Source organism: Bufo gargarizans, chromosome 9, assembly GCF_014858855.1.
Source record: "Bufo gargarizans isolate SCDJY-AF-19 chromosome 9, ASM1485885v1, whole genome shotgun sequence".
Lineage (NCBI taxonomy): Eukaryota > Metazoa > Chordata > Amphibia > Anura > Bufonidae > Bufo > Bufo gargarizans.
Window position 1 is genome coordinate 185,665,620 of NC_058088.1, and position 18,188 is coordinate 185,683,807.

Consider the following 18,188-nt stretch of genomic DNA (forward strand, 5'->3'; position numbering starts at 1 on the left):
TAAATAAATTGCCATTTAACTGCGCCCTCTTTATCATAAATTTGAGTTGGGGGGGGGGGGGGCACAAATCGGAATCCTTGCCTTTGGTGCAGGAAAGCCTCGCTACACCTCTGGGATGCCGACCAAACATACAGTCGTGTGCATGAGCCTTTGACAACTGCAAATCCTGGCCCTGGCCTAATGATACAAGACGTGTACCTACCTTTTTTTAAATACACACATAAATGGTGTTTGTTCACAGCCTGAGGCAAGAAATTTAATTACCACGCACGGTTGCTAAGGAGACGAGGGAGGAGTTACCCGGGACCCCATTTACTTTATTATTTTCCATTAGAACATGGTGATAAAGGAAAATAATAGCACTCATTAATACAGAATGCTTACTAAAATGTCGATTGAGGGGTTAAAAAATTAAAAAAGTTTACTCATCTCATCCACTTGATCGCGCAGCCGGCGTCGTCTTCTTTCAGGACCTGCAAAAGGACCTTTGATGACGTCATCGCGCTCACCACATGGTGACATCAGCGCAGGTCCTGCTGCATGAAGTCAGAAGACTTCTATCTACATTCAGCAGGCACTGCGTTGATGTCAACGCGCTCACCATATATTTACGTTGGGTGGTCAGGAAGGGGTTAAAGCATTGTACAGGGAGTCCCCTTGTAGCAGTAAACGCTGCTCCTCACGGATCCGCAGGGCGGTGTAATGTGCGCGTCTGTTAGGCCATTGTCGGTGTCGAGGGAAGTGAGCGTTGGAGGCTTCATCCGAAGTCGCTTCGTTCAAAACTTCGGAGTAATACCGTACAGTGATTCGTCTCCGCACAGTGTTAGAATGTATGGGCTCCGAGGAGCCAAAGTAAGTTATTCACGGAGTTATTGAATGGCGTCTCGCACGACTTCGTGAATAACTTACTTTGGCTCCTCGGAGCCCATACATTCTAACACTGTGCGGAGACGAATCGCTGTACGGTATTACTCCAAAGTTTTGAATGAAGCATCTGAAGCGCACGTCGATCAACACTAACCAGACGTCTGCGCACAGCTACGAGCGCCGAGAATACGGAAGAATGACAATAAAAAATAGAGAAATGAAGAAAAATATATAGAATAAAATTTTTTGGGGTTCAACAATAAGTTTTTATTAAAAACAGTAAAACCGGCAGCTTTCACTTCGACTTGTACAGTAGAAAATCTATAGGAATAAATATCGGGTGCGGAGAAGAAGAAAACCTGTTCTATCCAGTAAAACATGTCAGATACCATGTGCCCCCCCCCCCCCGCATACAATATTACACTGCACCCCACCCCCTACAAAGAATATTACACCTTCCCTCTCTGCATACAATATTACACGACCCCCTCAGCACACATTACGCAGCCCCCCCTTCTTCATACAATATTATATGGCCCCCCCTTCTTCATACAATATTATATGGCCCCCCCTTCTTCATACAATATTATATGGCCCCCCCTTCTTCATACAATATTATATGGCCCCCCTTCTTCATACAATATTATATGGCCCCCCCTTCTTCATACAATATTATATGGCCCCCCCTTCTTCATACAATATTATATGGCCCCCCCTTCTGCATACAATATTACATGGCCCCCCCCTTCTGCATAGAATATTACATGCCCCCCCCTTCTGCATACAATATTATATGGCCCCCTCTTCTGCATACAATATTATATGGCCCCCCCTTCTTCATACAATATTATATGGCCCCCCCTTCTTCATACAATATTATATGGCCCCCCTTCTGCATACAATATTATATGGCCCCCCCTTCTTCATACAATATTATATGGCCCCCCCTTCTTCATACAATATTATATGGCCCCCCTTCTGCATACAATATTATATGGCCCCCCCTTCTTCATACAATATTATATGGCCCCCCCTTCTTCATACAATATTATATGGCCCCCCCCTTCTGCATACAATATTACATGGCCCCCCCTTCTTCATACAATATTACATGGCCCCCCCCTTCTGCATACAATATTATATGGCCCCCCCTTCTGCGTACAATATTATATGCCCCCCCCCCCTCTGCATACAATATTACATGGCCCCCCCCTTCTTCATACAATATTACATGGCCCCCCCTCTGCATACAATATTACATGGCCCCCCCTCTGCATACAGTTCTCCCCCTAGTTATGAGCAGCCTTCCGTCACCTGCTCTCAAGCTTCCGACCCTTCTATTCACGCTGCCGAATCAGAGTCACGTGACAAGAGAATGTCACGTGACGTCTGGAGGCCCGTATCCTGTATATGGAGTTTGGCCGCTACCATAGTATGAGGGGGGGTATAGCATTCTGATAAGGTACAGTATTCTGACAGAACACCGCCTCTCAGTGAACGTTGGCGTCTAAAGTGATGACGTAACGCGGAAACCATTGCGCGGAGGAAGGTTCCTGTTACCAAGGTTCCCCCCCTAAGCCTGGCTGATGACGTTGGCTCGGAAGTGAGCTGGCGGTGCTGCCGTGGAGCGTCGGACCCGGAAGTGCGGCTGAGCCGGGAGATATGGCAGCGGCTGCAGGAGTGGTGGACGAGGAGCGGGACATGAAGCAGCTGCAGTCTGAGATGAGCGAGCCCGGGAGCCCGCCAGGAAGGAGCGCAGGAGACCGTGAGTGTCTGCGGAGGAGCAGGGGGCAGGCTGAGACTTGTAGTCCAACAAGGCAGTGTTTTTTTTTTTTTTTCCTTGAAGGGTTTTCCAACCCATGTCTGCACTACAACTCCCAGCATTGTCTATAATGCGCCAAGTTCTTTGGACTTGTAGTCCCTGCTATGTCTTTGTCATGAGCAGTGCTGCCTTAGAGGGGTCATTCATAGTCTCAAGTTGGGGGTAGTAGTTCACGGCTCGTTATGTTCCTGCTGTGGGTTGTAGTATATATGTATATTGGCTGTTTAAAGGGGGATTCCGGGGGGACACGATCTCCTGCTAGGCGACAAGAGTCGCCTTTGAGGGTCCCACGGCTGGCGTCTTGATCTCAGTAGGAGGCGTGAAGAGCCCCGGACCCCTGCTCCAGTGGGTATAAGCCGTACGCAAGGGGGTCAGCGGTCAGCGGGGCCCTGTCACGTCTCCACGGCGACATCAGGTCCTGCGTACAAAAACCGGTGCGATTTATCTGCGTTTAAACCACAGTCGCTGTGTAGCCAGTGCCCTATGTCCTGGGGGGGGGGGGGGGGGGATTCATCGGATTGTGTGTGGGGGGGGGGGGGGATTCATCGGATTGTGTGTGGGGGGGGGGATTCATCGGATTGTGTGTGGGGGGGGGGGATTAAAGTCTTGGTGGGCGCTGGACGACGTCTTTAGGGTAACGGAAGCCGCACGTCAGAGCTTATAATAGTGCCGCAGCCGATATCGGTCCGTGTCCCGGCAGGGGGGGGATCTGTCTGCTCGATTCGCTTTGAAATGGCTGATAACGGAGAGCAGTAATGGTGGTGCGCACGCCTCTTAGTGACGTCCCCCTCCTTTTATTATAATTTTTTTTTTTAAGTCTTTTTTCACACTTTGCAGTAAATCGCCACTCTTGAGTGTTGCAGAGGGAAGTGCAGGGCTGGGTAGGTAATGAGGGGTGCTCTGGGGTACTGCGTGGGTGCGGGGTGGTCTCGTAGTGTTGTGTGCGGCTGGTATGAATGCTGCTTGTGTTAGTTATCCGAAGCCTCCCCCCCCCGGACACTGAGCACCTTTGTATATTGCACGGCCGGTGTGACCAGTGCAGACGTCAATGAGATGTTAATCCAGACTGGAGCTACTGGAATACCTTGGCAGGGCGTGTGCGCTCGCCGCTTTCATTATCCCCGCTCCATTTATCCTGCACCTGAATTAGCACACTAAAGACAAAGGGAGGGGACAGCGGCAGAGTCACAGCCCTTCACGCTCCCCCAATATTGGTGGTATCTGTGGACGGCTGCAAGTTTTGTCTCCAGTCTGAATGACGTCCTGATAACTGGTAGGGACTGTCCTGTGAGTTGTCCACCATACAGTTACCCCCTCCCCTATATCTGGTTCGGACAGACTGGTTGCACGTCCATAGCAACCAGTCTGTTGCTGGAGGGTAGAGGGTCCCGGCTCTTCCCATCACATAACTGGATCGCGTGTAACCTCTGCCCTTTCTCTCCCGCAGGGGTCAATCGGCGCCTCAAGTATCTCAGTTTGGCCGTGCTGGTCGTCCAGAACGCATCCCTCATCCTCAGCATTCGATATGCCCGTACCTTACCCGGGGACCGCTTCTTCTCCACCACCGCCGTGGTCATGGCAGAGGTTCTCAAGGGCATTACCTGCCTGCTGCTTATGCTGGCCCAGAAGAGAGGTAGGTACCTGGTATTGGGCTGATGCCAAGCGCTCTCATTGGTGGAGTTTCGGTAAACCACTCCCCCTGTTCTTCCCTTTTACAGACACGAGCCTTAGGCCTCATGCACACGACCGTTGTTGTGTTCTGTTCCGCAAAATGGGGTTCCGTTGTTTCCGTGTGTCTTCCTTTATTTTTGGAGGATCACCAGACATGAAGGAAAGTAAAAAAAAAAGTCTGTCAAGTTTGCTATGCAAATGATAGGAAAAAAACGGACGTGGATACGCAGATGACAATCTTGCATGCCTCCGCGTTTTTTCACGGACCCATTGACTTGAATGGGTCCGCAAACTGTTTTCCGTTAAAAAATAGGACAGGTTATATTTTTTTTGACGGACTGGAACCACGGATCACGGACGCGGATGGCAAACGGTGCATTAGCCGAGTTTTCAACGGACCCATTGAAAGTCAATGGGTCCGCAGAAAATCACAAAAAAACGGAACAACGGACACGGAATGAAACAACGGTCGTGTGCATGAGGCCTTAAAGGAATATTCTATCTGGGGGAAAAGGTTTTTCAATGGGCTGCAAATGCTTTAAAGGGCATGTGTCAGCAGGATCAACCCTATTGAATCGGGTATACTGCCTGATAGAGTTGATCCTGCTGAGAAACAGCGTACCTTTGTTACATAAGTCCGTTAGACCCTTCATGAGGAATTAAACTTCAAGAGGTGGGCCTGAGCCCCTCAATACACCTTAGCTTCCCCCTTCCCATGATTGGCAGGGCATGGCATCTCATCTGCACCGTAAATTTACACTACGCAGTACATCTGCTTCTCCATCAGCGCAGGTGACTACTGTGCATGCGTCGATGATGTCATCCTCTAGCCAGAAGAGGAGATGCTCAGTGGAGGTCATGATCCTCCATGTCTTCTCCTAGTGAAGCTGATCATCTCCTCTTCCGGCTAGACGATGACTCCATGGATGCATGCACAGTAGTCACCTGTGCTGCCGGAGAAGCAGCTGTACTGCGCAAGCGCTGTTAGTGTAAATCTACGGTGCAGACGCAGGATTACTGGCCCAGGTGAGATGCCAGGGCATAGCAATTGCTACACAGCAGAGGTACTAAGGGGCACCAAGAAGCACAGGCCGCCCCTTTGGTGCTTCTTGCATAATTACAAGTTGAATTCCTCATAAATGATCTAACAAAGCTATGTTCAGCAGGATTAACCCCACCAGACATAGGTTTTTAATAGAGTTGATCCTGCCTTAAAAAACTAAACAAAAACAAAGCTCATTCCTACCTCAAGGATCCTCCACCGCTACTGTTCCCAGGGTCTCGGCTCCGCTCCTGTTCCGACACGTCAGGGAGTGCTCCTCGGCCAAACACTGGCTTCAGCGGTGGCCCGCCTCAGCCAATGATTTGCCATGTCAGAACAGGAAGTGGAGCGCATCGTGTACCCAGGCTCCATGGGCTGAGGAGCTGACCACCCCAATGCTCCTGACCTGTACAGGAACGTTAAAGACTGAGGTCCTGGCGTGTCCATTTCTGGTCCCCTGTAGGACTGGAGATGGATTGGTCCCCTGACTCTTGCAGCCAATCACAGGCCTCAGGAATCATATGTGCTTGAATGGCACACGTCTGTCAGGTGCCATTGGAGCCAAAGTGGAGGGAACGGGACAGTGGATTTATTAGGGTACTTTCACACTAGCGGTTTTCTTTTCCGGCATACAGTTCCATCCTAGGGGCTCTATACCGGAAAAGAACTGATCAGGCATATCCCCATGCATTCTGAATGGAGAGTAATCTGTTCAGGATGCATCAGGATGTCTTCAGTTCAGTCTTTTTGACTCATCAGGAAGGAGATAATACCGCAGCATGCAGTTTTATCTCAGGCCCCCCAAAAAATGAACACTTGCCAGAATGCCGGCATTTTTTTTGACGGATCTGGCAGGCAGTTCCGGTGACGGATTCCTCTGCCGCAAGTGTGAAAGTAGCCTAAAAAATGGGGCACAGGTTAGGAGCACCGGGGTTGGCGTCTCCTAAGCCAGAAGCACATATCGATGATGTGTCCATGTTGGGGCTGAACCCCTCAGGGCCGGCTCTGCTTTATTTACTAGATATAGGGGGGCAGTTATGGCTGTCCTGAATGCACCCGCCTATCTCCTGCACGTCTGCAGAGAAGCCTGATATCCATGACCGTCTCCGTAGCTTCTCCTGCGGGTGGCGTCGGGTGCCGCACGCTCTGGGCACTTACAGGACTCTATGCCGGGCTGTCTTGGCGGGATTTTATTCTTTTGTATTGTCAGCTGAGAGCGGTGGGTTTCGGTCTAATGTGTTTGAAGAGCTCCCCATCCTCCCCCAACAGATTATGTCAAGGGAGGGAAGAATAGGGCAAACGGAATTTTCCTGCCTAATCCAGGGGTTGTCTGGCGGCGGTTTTCTCCTCACTTCGAGTCGAGAACACGTACACACTTTCAGCAAGCTATTGAAGGTGTCTTCAGTCCCTGTGTGAAGGTCGCCTTTCTTCAAATCAATCTAATATACTTTGTTTAAATTCTTCACAGTTTTCAAGATCTCTGCTTGCTGATAGTGAATGGGAAGATTCATAGTTTACATCCAAAGGCTTAAAGGGGTTCTGCACTTTGTTTAAACTGATGATCTATCCTCTGGATAGATCATCAGCATCTGATCGGCGGGGGTCAGACACCCGGGACCCCTGCCGATCAGCTGTTTGAGAAGGCAGCAGCGCCGCGGCCTTCTCACTGTTTACCGCAGGCCCAGTGACGTCACGACTAGTATCACTGGCCTGGGCGCGGATAAGCTCCGTTCCCTTGACCCCCGCCGATCCAGAAGATAGATAATCAGTTTAAACAAAGTGCAGAATCCCTTTAAAGGGGTTCTCCAGGATTTACCAGTTGATGGCCTATCCCTAGATCAGGTCACCAGAAGCAGATCAGTGAGAGTCCGATGCCCCCCACAATCGGCTGATCGGGGGCCCCTGTCTTGGACCCCTGCCGACCTGTTCTTGGGATGGGTCATTACTGCTAAAACCTGACCCAGCTCTGCGGGATGCATGAGGCTCCCCACTGGATGGGTTTTGGAACCCTGAATGTAAATGTGGATGCTGCAGTTCATTGACAGGAAGCAGAGGGCCAAAATACAAAAGAAAGGAGAGCTCGCCCTGTAATGATTAATCGGGAGATAATATTTAACCTGTGGTGTGCTGTATAGTAGGCGGTATGGGTGGATGACGCCTGTGTGCACAGCTTGATGTGGATCCCTATGATAACGCTGACAGCAGAGCAGGGGCCACTAAGACCCCCGTCCTATTTCCACCTATGATGGCACCAGTGCAGGCTGTGTACACGTGTATATGACATGTGCTCTCCGTGTTTGCAGGTAATGTGAAGGAGCTGGCTGTGTTCCTGTATGACGCGGTCATTATCCAGTACATGGACACCCTGAAGCTGGCAGTGCCCTCCCTCATCTACACCTTGCAGAATAACCTCCAGTACGTGGCCATATCTAATCTGCCAGCAGCCACCTTCCAGGTAAGACTGCAGCTGGCGCCTTCTCACACACCCTCGATGTCGCCGTCAGAGAGCTGATTGGAGGCTGAGCCCCTTGTGAATACATTCCTGAGGCACCGTCTTAAAGGGGTACTCCCACCTACTGCATCAGTGACTGATAGGTGCAGATCCCACATCTGGGAACCTCTTCTGTTTGAAGAGCAGGGCCCTGCTGCACCCACTCGTCCTTCTTCATTCCCCCTAAGGTTCTTTAAAATAAAAAAGCCGAGCGCATATTTTCAGAAGTCCCACAGCAGTGGATCTCAGATGTGCCTATCCTGTGTCTGTGCCAGAAATGTCCAGTAGGAATAACCCTTAAACCTCTAATACCCATTCAAGGGCAGCAGGTGTTAAAGGGAACCCGTCACTATGAAATTCATTGCAGACAGCCTGTTATAGAGCAGAAGGAGCTGAGCAGAGTTTTTTGGGAATAGATACAATAAAACCTGTAATTTATAAATTTATATCTCTGCTATTTCTGACTTCACTGTACACGGGGGAAGTGTTCTCAGTGATTGATAGCATTCTCTGTATACACACAGGCCATCTGAAGTTCAGAAAGAGCAGAGATATAAATGTATAAATTACAAGTTTGGCTGACTCTTCTGTCTGCTCGTACTCCTTTTGACAGTCGGCAGCACCTTCGGACCCTGTCTGGGCCATATTTGGGTACATTGACTCCTTTGTTACTAGATGTTCCCCGGGTGGCAGGAAATTATAATATAAGATGGTGGCTGCTGGGGCACAACTACTCTCCACACCTGGACACGTCCCTCACCTCCGCCCTCTCATTGATGTAGATGCCTGGGTGGAGTCGTCCTCCAGGAATGAAACACACGTGAAAAGGTTTTCTGTGCTCGGAAAGCTTTATTGATTTATTACCAAGACCAGTTAAGCAGTCCACGTATAATGGTTTCCAGTTCGCCTCCAGTCCCTTCTTCTGCTGGGAGAGCCACCGGTGACTCTCTGGTGCCTCGGTGCGGGGTTCCACACAATTTTCTAGGTCCTGCTGAGCATATCATTATGGAAATGTGACCGTTCTGGGCTTCTGTCCTCACTTTCTAACCTACAAAGTGTAAAGTTTTAGGTAGCTCTATTGTTCCCGTCGTTTCTCCCTTAAAAGTGTTATCCAACTCCTATAATGACCGACCCCCACGTGATTAGCTCAACAGGGCCATTTGGGTGACAGGTTCCCTTTAAATAAAGTTTTCTGAGTTTGTATAAATTAAAGAGGACCCCTCGGCTCTCCTGACATCTATTCTTATCACTTGATGTTGTGCTGTTCCTCTGTTATTCCTGCAAGAAGTTGTGGATGAATTGCCAGCCTTTTTCAATGACTGTCCAGATAGGTGTTACCAGTCGCCACTGGCAGCATTGATTGGATAATGTCAGACTGTGCAGGGACCCACCTTCAACTGGTAACACCCAGCTGGACCTTCATAGCAAACTGACAGCAATTCATCATTTCTAGAAGGCATAATAAAGGAATGGCACATCATAGAGTCATAAGAATAGATGCTGGTATTACATAGGGGAATGCAGATATGTCCGGAGAGGGGACAAGTTCTCTTTAGAGCCACTCCCCTCTTCGCCTTGTTTGACAAGGGACAGATATTCCGCCTATCCCTGTAGTCTGCACCATCAGCGCATGCGCAGTACATCTGCCACTGCTTCTTCAGCAGCGTAGATGATTGCTGCGGCATTGATGATATCATCCTCCACCCAAACAAAGCTGAATGCCCCCCTCTTCTGGGTGGAGGATGATGTGATCTGCAGATGCACTGTGCTGACTATGGCGCAGGCGTGATGTCAATCAAGGTAACAGGAAGAGCATCTCTAAGTACGGAGTGGAGAACTTCTGGTGCACCGAGAGGTGAGCCTAATACCTAATTTAAAAACTTTCTAAAAATATAAAACATAAAATAAAATTTTAATTTCTCCATATTAAAAAAAAAAATATCATGGGCACCGCTACATCCCAAAATATTAAAATATAAATATATTTATCCTGTACAGTAAACGCTGTAATGGAAAGAAAAATCTAAATGGCCGCTTCAACTCCCAATAAAAAGTGATCAGAAAGTCATACACAAGTAACAAAAAAAAAATTTCAAGCACGGAGGGGGTGGCACGACTTCTTTCCCTCTTCATACCAGCTATAGGTCTATTTCTCCAGGCGGTGCTTCTGCCTCTAAGTCTTTCAAATGTACAACAAAGAAGAGACGACGACTAGGCGGCACTCGCCGAAAAGAGGATATGCTGTATTCCAAATGTCATGTACAGTCAGCGATGTAGGCATGGGGCGGACAAACACACAGCGCAGGCTGGTAGCTCGTGGCGACAGCAGTTTCGCACCTCAACGCTTCCTTAGGCGCGAAACGGCTTAGTGGCAAAGTGCAATTACAAGTATTCACTTGAATGGAGCAAGTACTTGTTATTACACTGCACGGAAACTTCTTTCGCATGGAGCTCCTCCTCAGACAGCTGCTCGGTGGTGGGCGTCGGACCCCCACCGTTCCGATATTGATAGGTCACCAGTATAAATCACTGCACAACCCCTTTAAGCCTAATCTCTGTATATAAAAAAAAAAAAAAGTTATACTGTTTGCTATTAGACATTGTTTCAGTTCTCCAACAGCTTCAAGATCTTTGTTAGCTGTCAGTGAATGACAACTCATCCGCAATCAGAGGCAGTAATCTGTACATATGTAGTCCTAGCTGAGATGTGGATATAATTGTGTTCAGTCCAGATAATGCTGTGCGACTCCAGACTGACACACTGTACCAAACCAGCAGAGGGGGATCTGTGCAGCTCGCAGAGCGTTGTCTACACCGGATACGGTTAGATGTAGTTCTCAGCAGAGAGCAGGACTGGCTATGTGCAGGTTTACTGCCTCCGAATGTTCTCATTCACTGACAGCAAACACACAAGGTGTGTCAGGAGGTTGTAGGAATGTTCAGTGACGGAGCTTTCTTACCATGACTGCCCTGACGTCTCCTCCTCTGCTGTTGCAGGTCACGTATCAGCTGAAGATCCTGACCACCGCGCTGTTCTCCGTTCTCCTCCTGAGGAAAAGCCTGTCCCGTCTGCAGTGGGGCTCCCTCGTCATCCTCTTCATCGGCGTGGCCATCGTCCAGTCTGAGCAGTCTGGTGGGAAGGAGAGCGTGGGAGCGAGCGGTCAGAACTACATCGTGGGCCTGATCGCGGTGGGCGTGTCCTGTCTTTCCTCCGGCTTTGCTGGCGTGTACTTTGAGCGCATCCTGAAGGGCAGCTCCGGCTCAGTTTGGCTACGCAACATTCAGCTTGGCATCTTTGGCACGGTCTTGGGGCTCCTGGCCATGTGGCAACAAGATGGAGCAGCGGTGGCCGAGCAGGGCTTCTTCTATGGCTACACTCCTCTGGTGTGGTGCGTCATCTTCAACCAGGCCTTCGGCGGCCTCCTGGTGGCCGTGGTGGTCAAATACGCAGACAACATCCTGAAAGGCTTCGCCACGTCGCTGTCCATCGTGGTGTCCACAGCCGCCTCTGTTCACCTCTTTGGATTCCACGTGGACCTTCCGTTTGCACTGGGTGCTGGACTGGTCATAGGTGCTGTGTACTTATACAGCCTCCCCCGGACACCTGACCCAGCCCTGTCCAACATCAGCCAGACTCCACCACACAAGGAGCCATTCCTGCCAAAGTCAGTGCTCACCAATTGAAGGACCTGTCTACTTCTCACCCTGTTTTCTTGACGTTAGGTGTAAGCGGCAGCACCCGAATGGAGACCGGTCTGGGGCTGATGTCACGTGCAGTCTCTCGGAGGGGAGGTCACAGTGTTTTACTTCCATCTTTTTTTTTTTTCCTTTTTCCAGCAGTAACCACTTCTGCCCCCTGCTGGCATTAACCTACTGCTCCGAGAACTAACCCATGTGCTCACACACTACAACCAGGTCCGTCAGCCCTCTCTTCCCGGTGTGCACGTTGCCGTATACCTCTTTGTATTGGTGCGTTGCGTGTGTGTGAAGTATGAGTCTCATGTTTGTGAATGCGTCCGTACATGTTACTACAGGTGCCTCATGGTTTTTTTGGGGAGTCCGTTCTGTTAATTAATCTCTCACTTGTTCCCGTTACCTCAAAAATCTCTGTATTTTGTCCACTAAACAGTATATGTGCCACCCCGCCATCTGCATATGGGTGCTGTCACCTTCTGTACTGATGAGTGCACAGGGATGGCATCCATGCTGACAGGAGCTTCTGCACCCCAGGGTGGTAGCAGAAGCTCGTGTGCAATGGAGGAAGGCCATCTATCTTCTCCTGCAAAACAGCATATATAGTCTGTCTGACAGCTGCATTTCCCAGCTGAACTTGCTACATCAGAGACCTATGCTGCTGTGAGTCCCAGCCTAATTGTTGTTCTGCTGTACTGTACTCACAGCAGCACGGGTCACCATGATGCAGCAAGCCATGGTCCAGAAGGGAAATGTGGCCGTCGCAGACCGTACGATTGTGTGAAACCTGTGCTGCGTACAGCGAGTGAGACCACAACCAGCCTGACAGTATATAGGATGTATGGATCCTGCAGACACTGCTGGTATTATACGGAGCAATTGCGGGCGTTACCCGTTGTGTGTGAATGTGATGTCATGGCGCGAGCCTGGTTCTGAGCAGGTTCCGACTCTCGCAATGTCACTTGTAAATATATTTTAATTTTTTTTATTATTTTTTTATGCCGAAGGGAGATCATTTAAATGTAAGCGCACAGATCATGCGGCAGGTGCCCTCCAGAAGTCGGGGCATCTATAAACTACCTATAAAGGTTTGAAAAACAGCGCCCCCCCTCTTGTCTGTAGGCTGGGTGTGGAATTGCAGCTAAACCCAAATCAAGTCAATATCAGACACAGACCATGGACAGTGTATTTGGGGCCCTGGTGGGACTGGCAGCTGCTCATCTCCCACCTTCCATAGAAATGACGAGCGGTAATGACTTATTTGCAGCTTTGGCGATAGTAAGTGGTGCTGGGGATACCTGGCACCACTTATCTCTGGAGGGACCAGGGATAAACCTGTTTAGTATCTACTGCACTGCCTGGGGGTCCGTCTCAGGTGGTCTCTGTAGCCGACCGGTCTTCACCTGCCCGATGACCTGTGCACATTTGATTCTGGGAGTATTTATTAGATTATTTTATATGGGGGCACTATGAGGGGTTGTTATAATGGTGGGTGGGGGCTCTGACTGGTGAGTTGGTTTTCCTATACTTTGCCTTCCCTAACCCTGCAGATAATGTGACGAGCACCCCGTACCCCCCTCGGTGACAGTCCCCGCTACCATGGCTTCTTCTGCATGTTATTGTTTCCTTCTTGCACTAAACATTACTTGTTCTTCTGTAAAATAAAATCATTTCTATTTATTCTTTATGGTTTGTGCTCATTAATCCTGACACCGCTGACTAACGTGACCCCCACCTCCGGGCGTCTGTCTGTTAGACTGCTGCATGTCCCATAGGCGGAGTGTCGCGCATGGTGTAGGTGGCCCACTCTATGCTGGTGCATCCCACTCCTGCCCTCTGTGGGGCCTATGGATGTGTTCAGCGTCTGCGCAGGAAGCTTCCTTAGAGCATATGGCAAATGTGTTCCCATAACCAGATGAGGGCAGAGCCTTACCTCCGAACCGCCTGTGGGTCTGTGGCAGGAGCCATTCCTGTTCATAAGACATAATAGACAGGTCACCCATATGGCGGGGAATGTAATACTAATCCTGCAGAAAAAACTACTGCCCATAGGCGGCAGGATTGTAAGAGTCAAAGGGGTTGTCTCGCCTCAGACATTGGGGGCATATCCTAGTGATATACCCCCTAATGTCTGAGAGGTGTGGCCCCAACTCTGGGACCTGCACTCTCTATAGAACAGAGCCCATGATGTAAAGGAGGCCGCACCACGCATTTGCGGCAGCCCTCCATTGATTCCTATGTGAGTGGTGGAGATAGCCGAGTGCTGGCTCAGTTATGTCCGTCAGCCCTATAGAAGTGAATGGAGTCGTGGCTGCGCTTTCTGTTCATTTAAGTGGGACTGCCAAGCGCACCGGTCAGCTATTTTGGGCTCTTGAATATGAATCAAAAGATGGTGGCTGCACATGCACCCTCCTTCACTTTGCTGGCTCTGTTCTAAAGATAGATTTGGGACCCGCACCTATGAGACATTGGGGGCATATTCTAGAGTACAGGTGTGACTGGCCACTCTGTTGATTTCAGTGGGGGTACAGTCCTCCCGTGATCGGTGGGGGGTCCCAGCAGTAGGACCCCCACTGATCTAATAGTTATCCCATATCCTGTGGATAGAGGACTTCAAACAACCGGAATACCCCTTTAATGCTGGTGCAGTAATACTAGCAAATGAGCTTTGTAAAAGATATTTTTTACAAGGTCCGTTCCATATTGGTGGTAGTAGTTGTTCTTTTTTCCAGGCACAGAATACAGCAAATACTACAGGCACCATCATCATCCATATTCAGAGTCCTCTTGGGGCAATTATCAGGGATGAACGTACGAATGTTCCTTCCCGATAATTGACCCATGTAAATGCAGCAATCACTTCCAATCACGATCAGGCCATTATTAGGGATGCTTGGTTCACTCCCAATAATTGCCTTTGCATAGGCCAGCCTAAAAGGGCATCTGTCAGCAGTTTTGTACCTATGACACTGGCTGACCTGTTACATGTGCGCTCGGCCTCTGTTCATATGTGCCCGCACTGCTGAGAAAAATGATGTTGTAATATATGCAAATAAACCTCTAGGAGCAAAGGGGGCGTTACCATTACACCTAGAGGCTCTGCTCTCTCTGCAACGTCCTCGTCCTCTGTGGTGCGATTTTCCCGCACGAGTGCAAAACATTGTAATGCGTTTTGCACGCGCGTGAGAAAAATCGGCATGTTTGGTACCCGAACTTCTTCACAGAAGTTCGGGCTTGGGATCGGTGTTCTGTAGATTATAAGGGAAAATAATAGCATTCTGAATACAGAATGCATAGTACAATAGCACTGGAGGGGTTAAAAAAATATTTAACGCGCCTTAATCCACTTATTCATGCAGCCCTGCTTCTCTTCTGTCGTCTTCTTTGAGGAATAGGACCTTTGATGATGTCACTGCGCTCATCACATGGTCAGTCACATGATCTTTTTTTACCATGGTGATGGATCATGGAACGGACCATGTGATGAGTGAGCGTAGTGACGTCATCAAAGGTCCTATTCCTACTGCACAGCAAAGATGAAGACAGAAGAGAATCGGGCTGCGCAAACATGTGGATTAAGGTGTGTTATTCAGTTAAATTATATATATATATATTTTTTTTTTTTTTAACCCCTCCAGCCCTATTGTACTAAGCATTCTGTATTAAGAATGATATTATTTTACCTTATAACCATGTTACAAGGGAAAATATTAATGATCGGGTCCATATCCCGATCGTCTCCTAGCAACCGTGCGTGAAAATCGCACCGCATCCGCACTTGCTTGCGATTTTCACGCAGCCCCATTCACTTCTATGGGGCCTGCGTTGCGTGGAAAACGCACAAAGAGGAGCATGCTGCGATTTTCACGCAACGCACAAGTGATGCGTGAAAATCACCGCTCGTCAGCCCTATAGAAATTAATGGGTCCGGATTCAGTGCGGGTGCAATGCGTTCAACTCACGCATTGCACCCGCGTGGAAATCTCGCCCGTCTGAAAGAGGCCTTAGTGACCTTTTAATTGTAACTGAACTCTACCATTTTGTGTATACAGCTCCTACACAGAGCTGTGTGTCTCCATGGTGACCTATGCTGCTGTGAGTACAGTAGAGTAGAACTACAAGCAAACCCTGCGCAGTCACGCGTTACCTCTTGCCTCCTACTCTTCAGATAGTAGATGAGGAGGCAGGATGTCACTACACAGTGTTTGTCATCTGTAACCATGGAGACACATAGCTCTGCGTAGGAGCTGTATACTTCACCTTATTTCCAAAGTTGCATCTTTTCTTTCTAATTTTGGATGCATCGGAGTAATAAAATTAAAAAAACAACACCTTATTAGGAGCATCATCCCTCCTCTATCACTTTAGGGGGGGGGGGGGGGGGGGGGGGGGGTCTCAACGACAGACGCTGGGCCGTGGCTGCAAAAACTGAAGAAGAATCCAGTGTCGTGGACAGGCCCCTGCACAGGTGACCCGGGTACAGTATAGCGGTGCGCTCACATATCACACATTTGTGCAGCCTGGACAGGACAAAGTCGCGCCAAATTTATTAAAAGGCGTGCACCCCCTTAATAAACTCGCCACATCTTCCGCCATCGGACTTTTATAAAACACCAGTCTTAGTAAATCTGCCCCCCGTGTGTGAACACATCCCTGGTGAGTGCAGTGCGTGCGTGCGAGACATCAAGATGGCGGCTGACTGTACCTCCAGCGTGAAGTACTCCGATCCCCATTTATCACTACTGTCCAAGACTGGTCTCGTAACCCCTGGCAACCAATCGCAGCTCAGCTTTAAGTTCTGGCAAAATGAAAGCTGCGCTGCGATTGGTTGCTATGGGCAGGGTTTATTAAATGAGGTCTGCACCCTAGAAACACCGGATTTACACGGTCCGCTGATAGAAACCCCCTTTTATATAAACCTGGAAAAACCGGCAGTCAAGGTATGTTGAGAGTTGTAGGTTTGAAAGAGCTGGAGAGCCCCAGGTTGGAGGCCTCAACCCTAAATGAACACGTTTTATCAGTCTGTACGACAAGACGTGGGCTTTGTGGATCAGTGATGGATCGCGGCCTACAGGGGGCAGAGTAGCCTCAGTGGGACCTACATGTGCGCTCGGCGGCTGAAGACATCTGTGTTGGTCCCATGTTCATATGTGCCCGCATTGCTGAGAAAAATGATGTGTTATATATATGCAAATGAGCCTCTAGGAGCAACGGGGGCGTTACCGTTACACCTAGAGGCTCTGCTCTCTCTGCAACTTTCCACGCCCCCTCTACTTTGATTGACAGGGCCAGGTGTGATCACGTTTACCCTGCCTGGCCCTGTCAATCAAAGTGCAGAGGGCATAATAGTTACAGAGAGAGAGCAGAGCCTCTAGGTGTAATGGTAACGCCCCCATTGCTCCTAGAGGCTCATTTGCATATATTAAAACATCACTTTTTGCAGCAATGCGGGCACATATGAACATGGGACCAACACAGCTGCCAAGTGTACATGTAACAGGTCTGCCAGTGTCATAGGGACAAAACTGCTGACAGATGCCCTTTAAATGTATACAGTAAGCTCCCCCTAGTGGTGGCAGAATCTCAGCATTTAACACTATATCTATGGCTGGGTATTTGGAGCTCTGTATCAGAATGCCACCCATATGCAGATATATTACCCTGACATTACCCTGCACAGAACTTTGGACATTTAGGTGTCCGGTGCTGGACAGTCACACCAGACCTTGCAGAGGGGAACGTTTCGCAGCTATGACCCACCCTCATACAGCACAGCCATCTTGTATTCACTGCTACATGCAGTGGTCTGATCCATAAAGTGCCCCAAAAATTAAACCTTAGGTGACTGTGCTAATTACCCCTTTTGTTTTCCAGGATCGTTTCCAAACAAAAAGGCTCGTGAGAGCGAAGTGACCGGGACCGGGCTGCACCTTTACTGTATATTATTTTACATAAGGATCCGTTAGACTTACCCCGCTATTAACGGTACCTTCATGTGGACTTCTACTAAGCGTATACACTCCAGGGCATGGTGGACATCCAGGAGCACTGGGAACAAAAGCCACCAACCAGGACGGTGGCTTCGACACAAAAAGAGATAATATTACTGACTAGCACCATAGCAGGGACTGCACACAGTATCAGCGGGACTACATACCCCTCCAGATCCTCCTCAGTGCTGGCTCAGATTTCTTAGCACCCGCTTGTTGTATTTTCCATGTGTGGCCCCCCTCACTTATTGAAGATGATGTTCTCGCGGCTGTACAGCAGACTGCCTCTACATGCTGCACCGACTTGTTTCAGGAAGCAGAAGTCACATAGACTCAGGATATGAAACAAACAAGACGGACTCTAGAACCTAACAGACGCCACCAGATTGTATCATTTTATCCATTTCTTTAATGGGGAATGGGGGCTCAGAGATGGCTGATGTGGAGACCATCACGACGTATGATTTTCCTGAACAGAGTTGCCCTTGCATGCAGATCTTGCCACAGTTCTTCATAGACTTTCTTCAGTTCCTCATCTTCAGGCTCAATCATTTGCCGGAAGGTGCCCTGCCTGTCCAGTGTGGTACGATGGTCTGGAGTGACAGCTCTGGA

The 18,188-nt window shown here is 49.1% G+C and overlaps 1 protein-coding gene across 1 annotated transcript; it reads left to right on the top strand.

Moving 5' to 3' along the window:
• Positions 1 to 2,450: 2,450 nt before the first annotated feature.
• On the top strand, positions 2,451 to 17,586 carry LOC122946737 (UDP-galactose translocator-like). Its single transcript, XM_044306523.1, has 5 exons — positions 2,451 to 2,632; positions 4,137 to 4,322; positions 7,706 to 7,857; positions 10,891 to 11,558; positions 17,461 to 17,586. Exons 1-5 carry the CDS (start codon positions 2,530 to 2,532, stop codon positions 17,486 to 17,488), a joined length of 1,137 nt encoding a protein of 378 aa, XP_044162458.1. The 5' UTR covers positions 2,451 to 2,529; the 3' UTR covers positions 17,489 to 17,586.
• Positions 17,587 to 18,188: the final 602 nt, after the last annotated feature.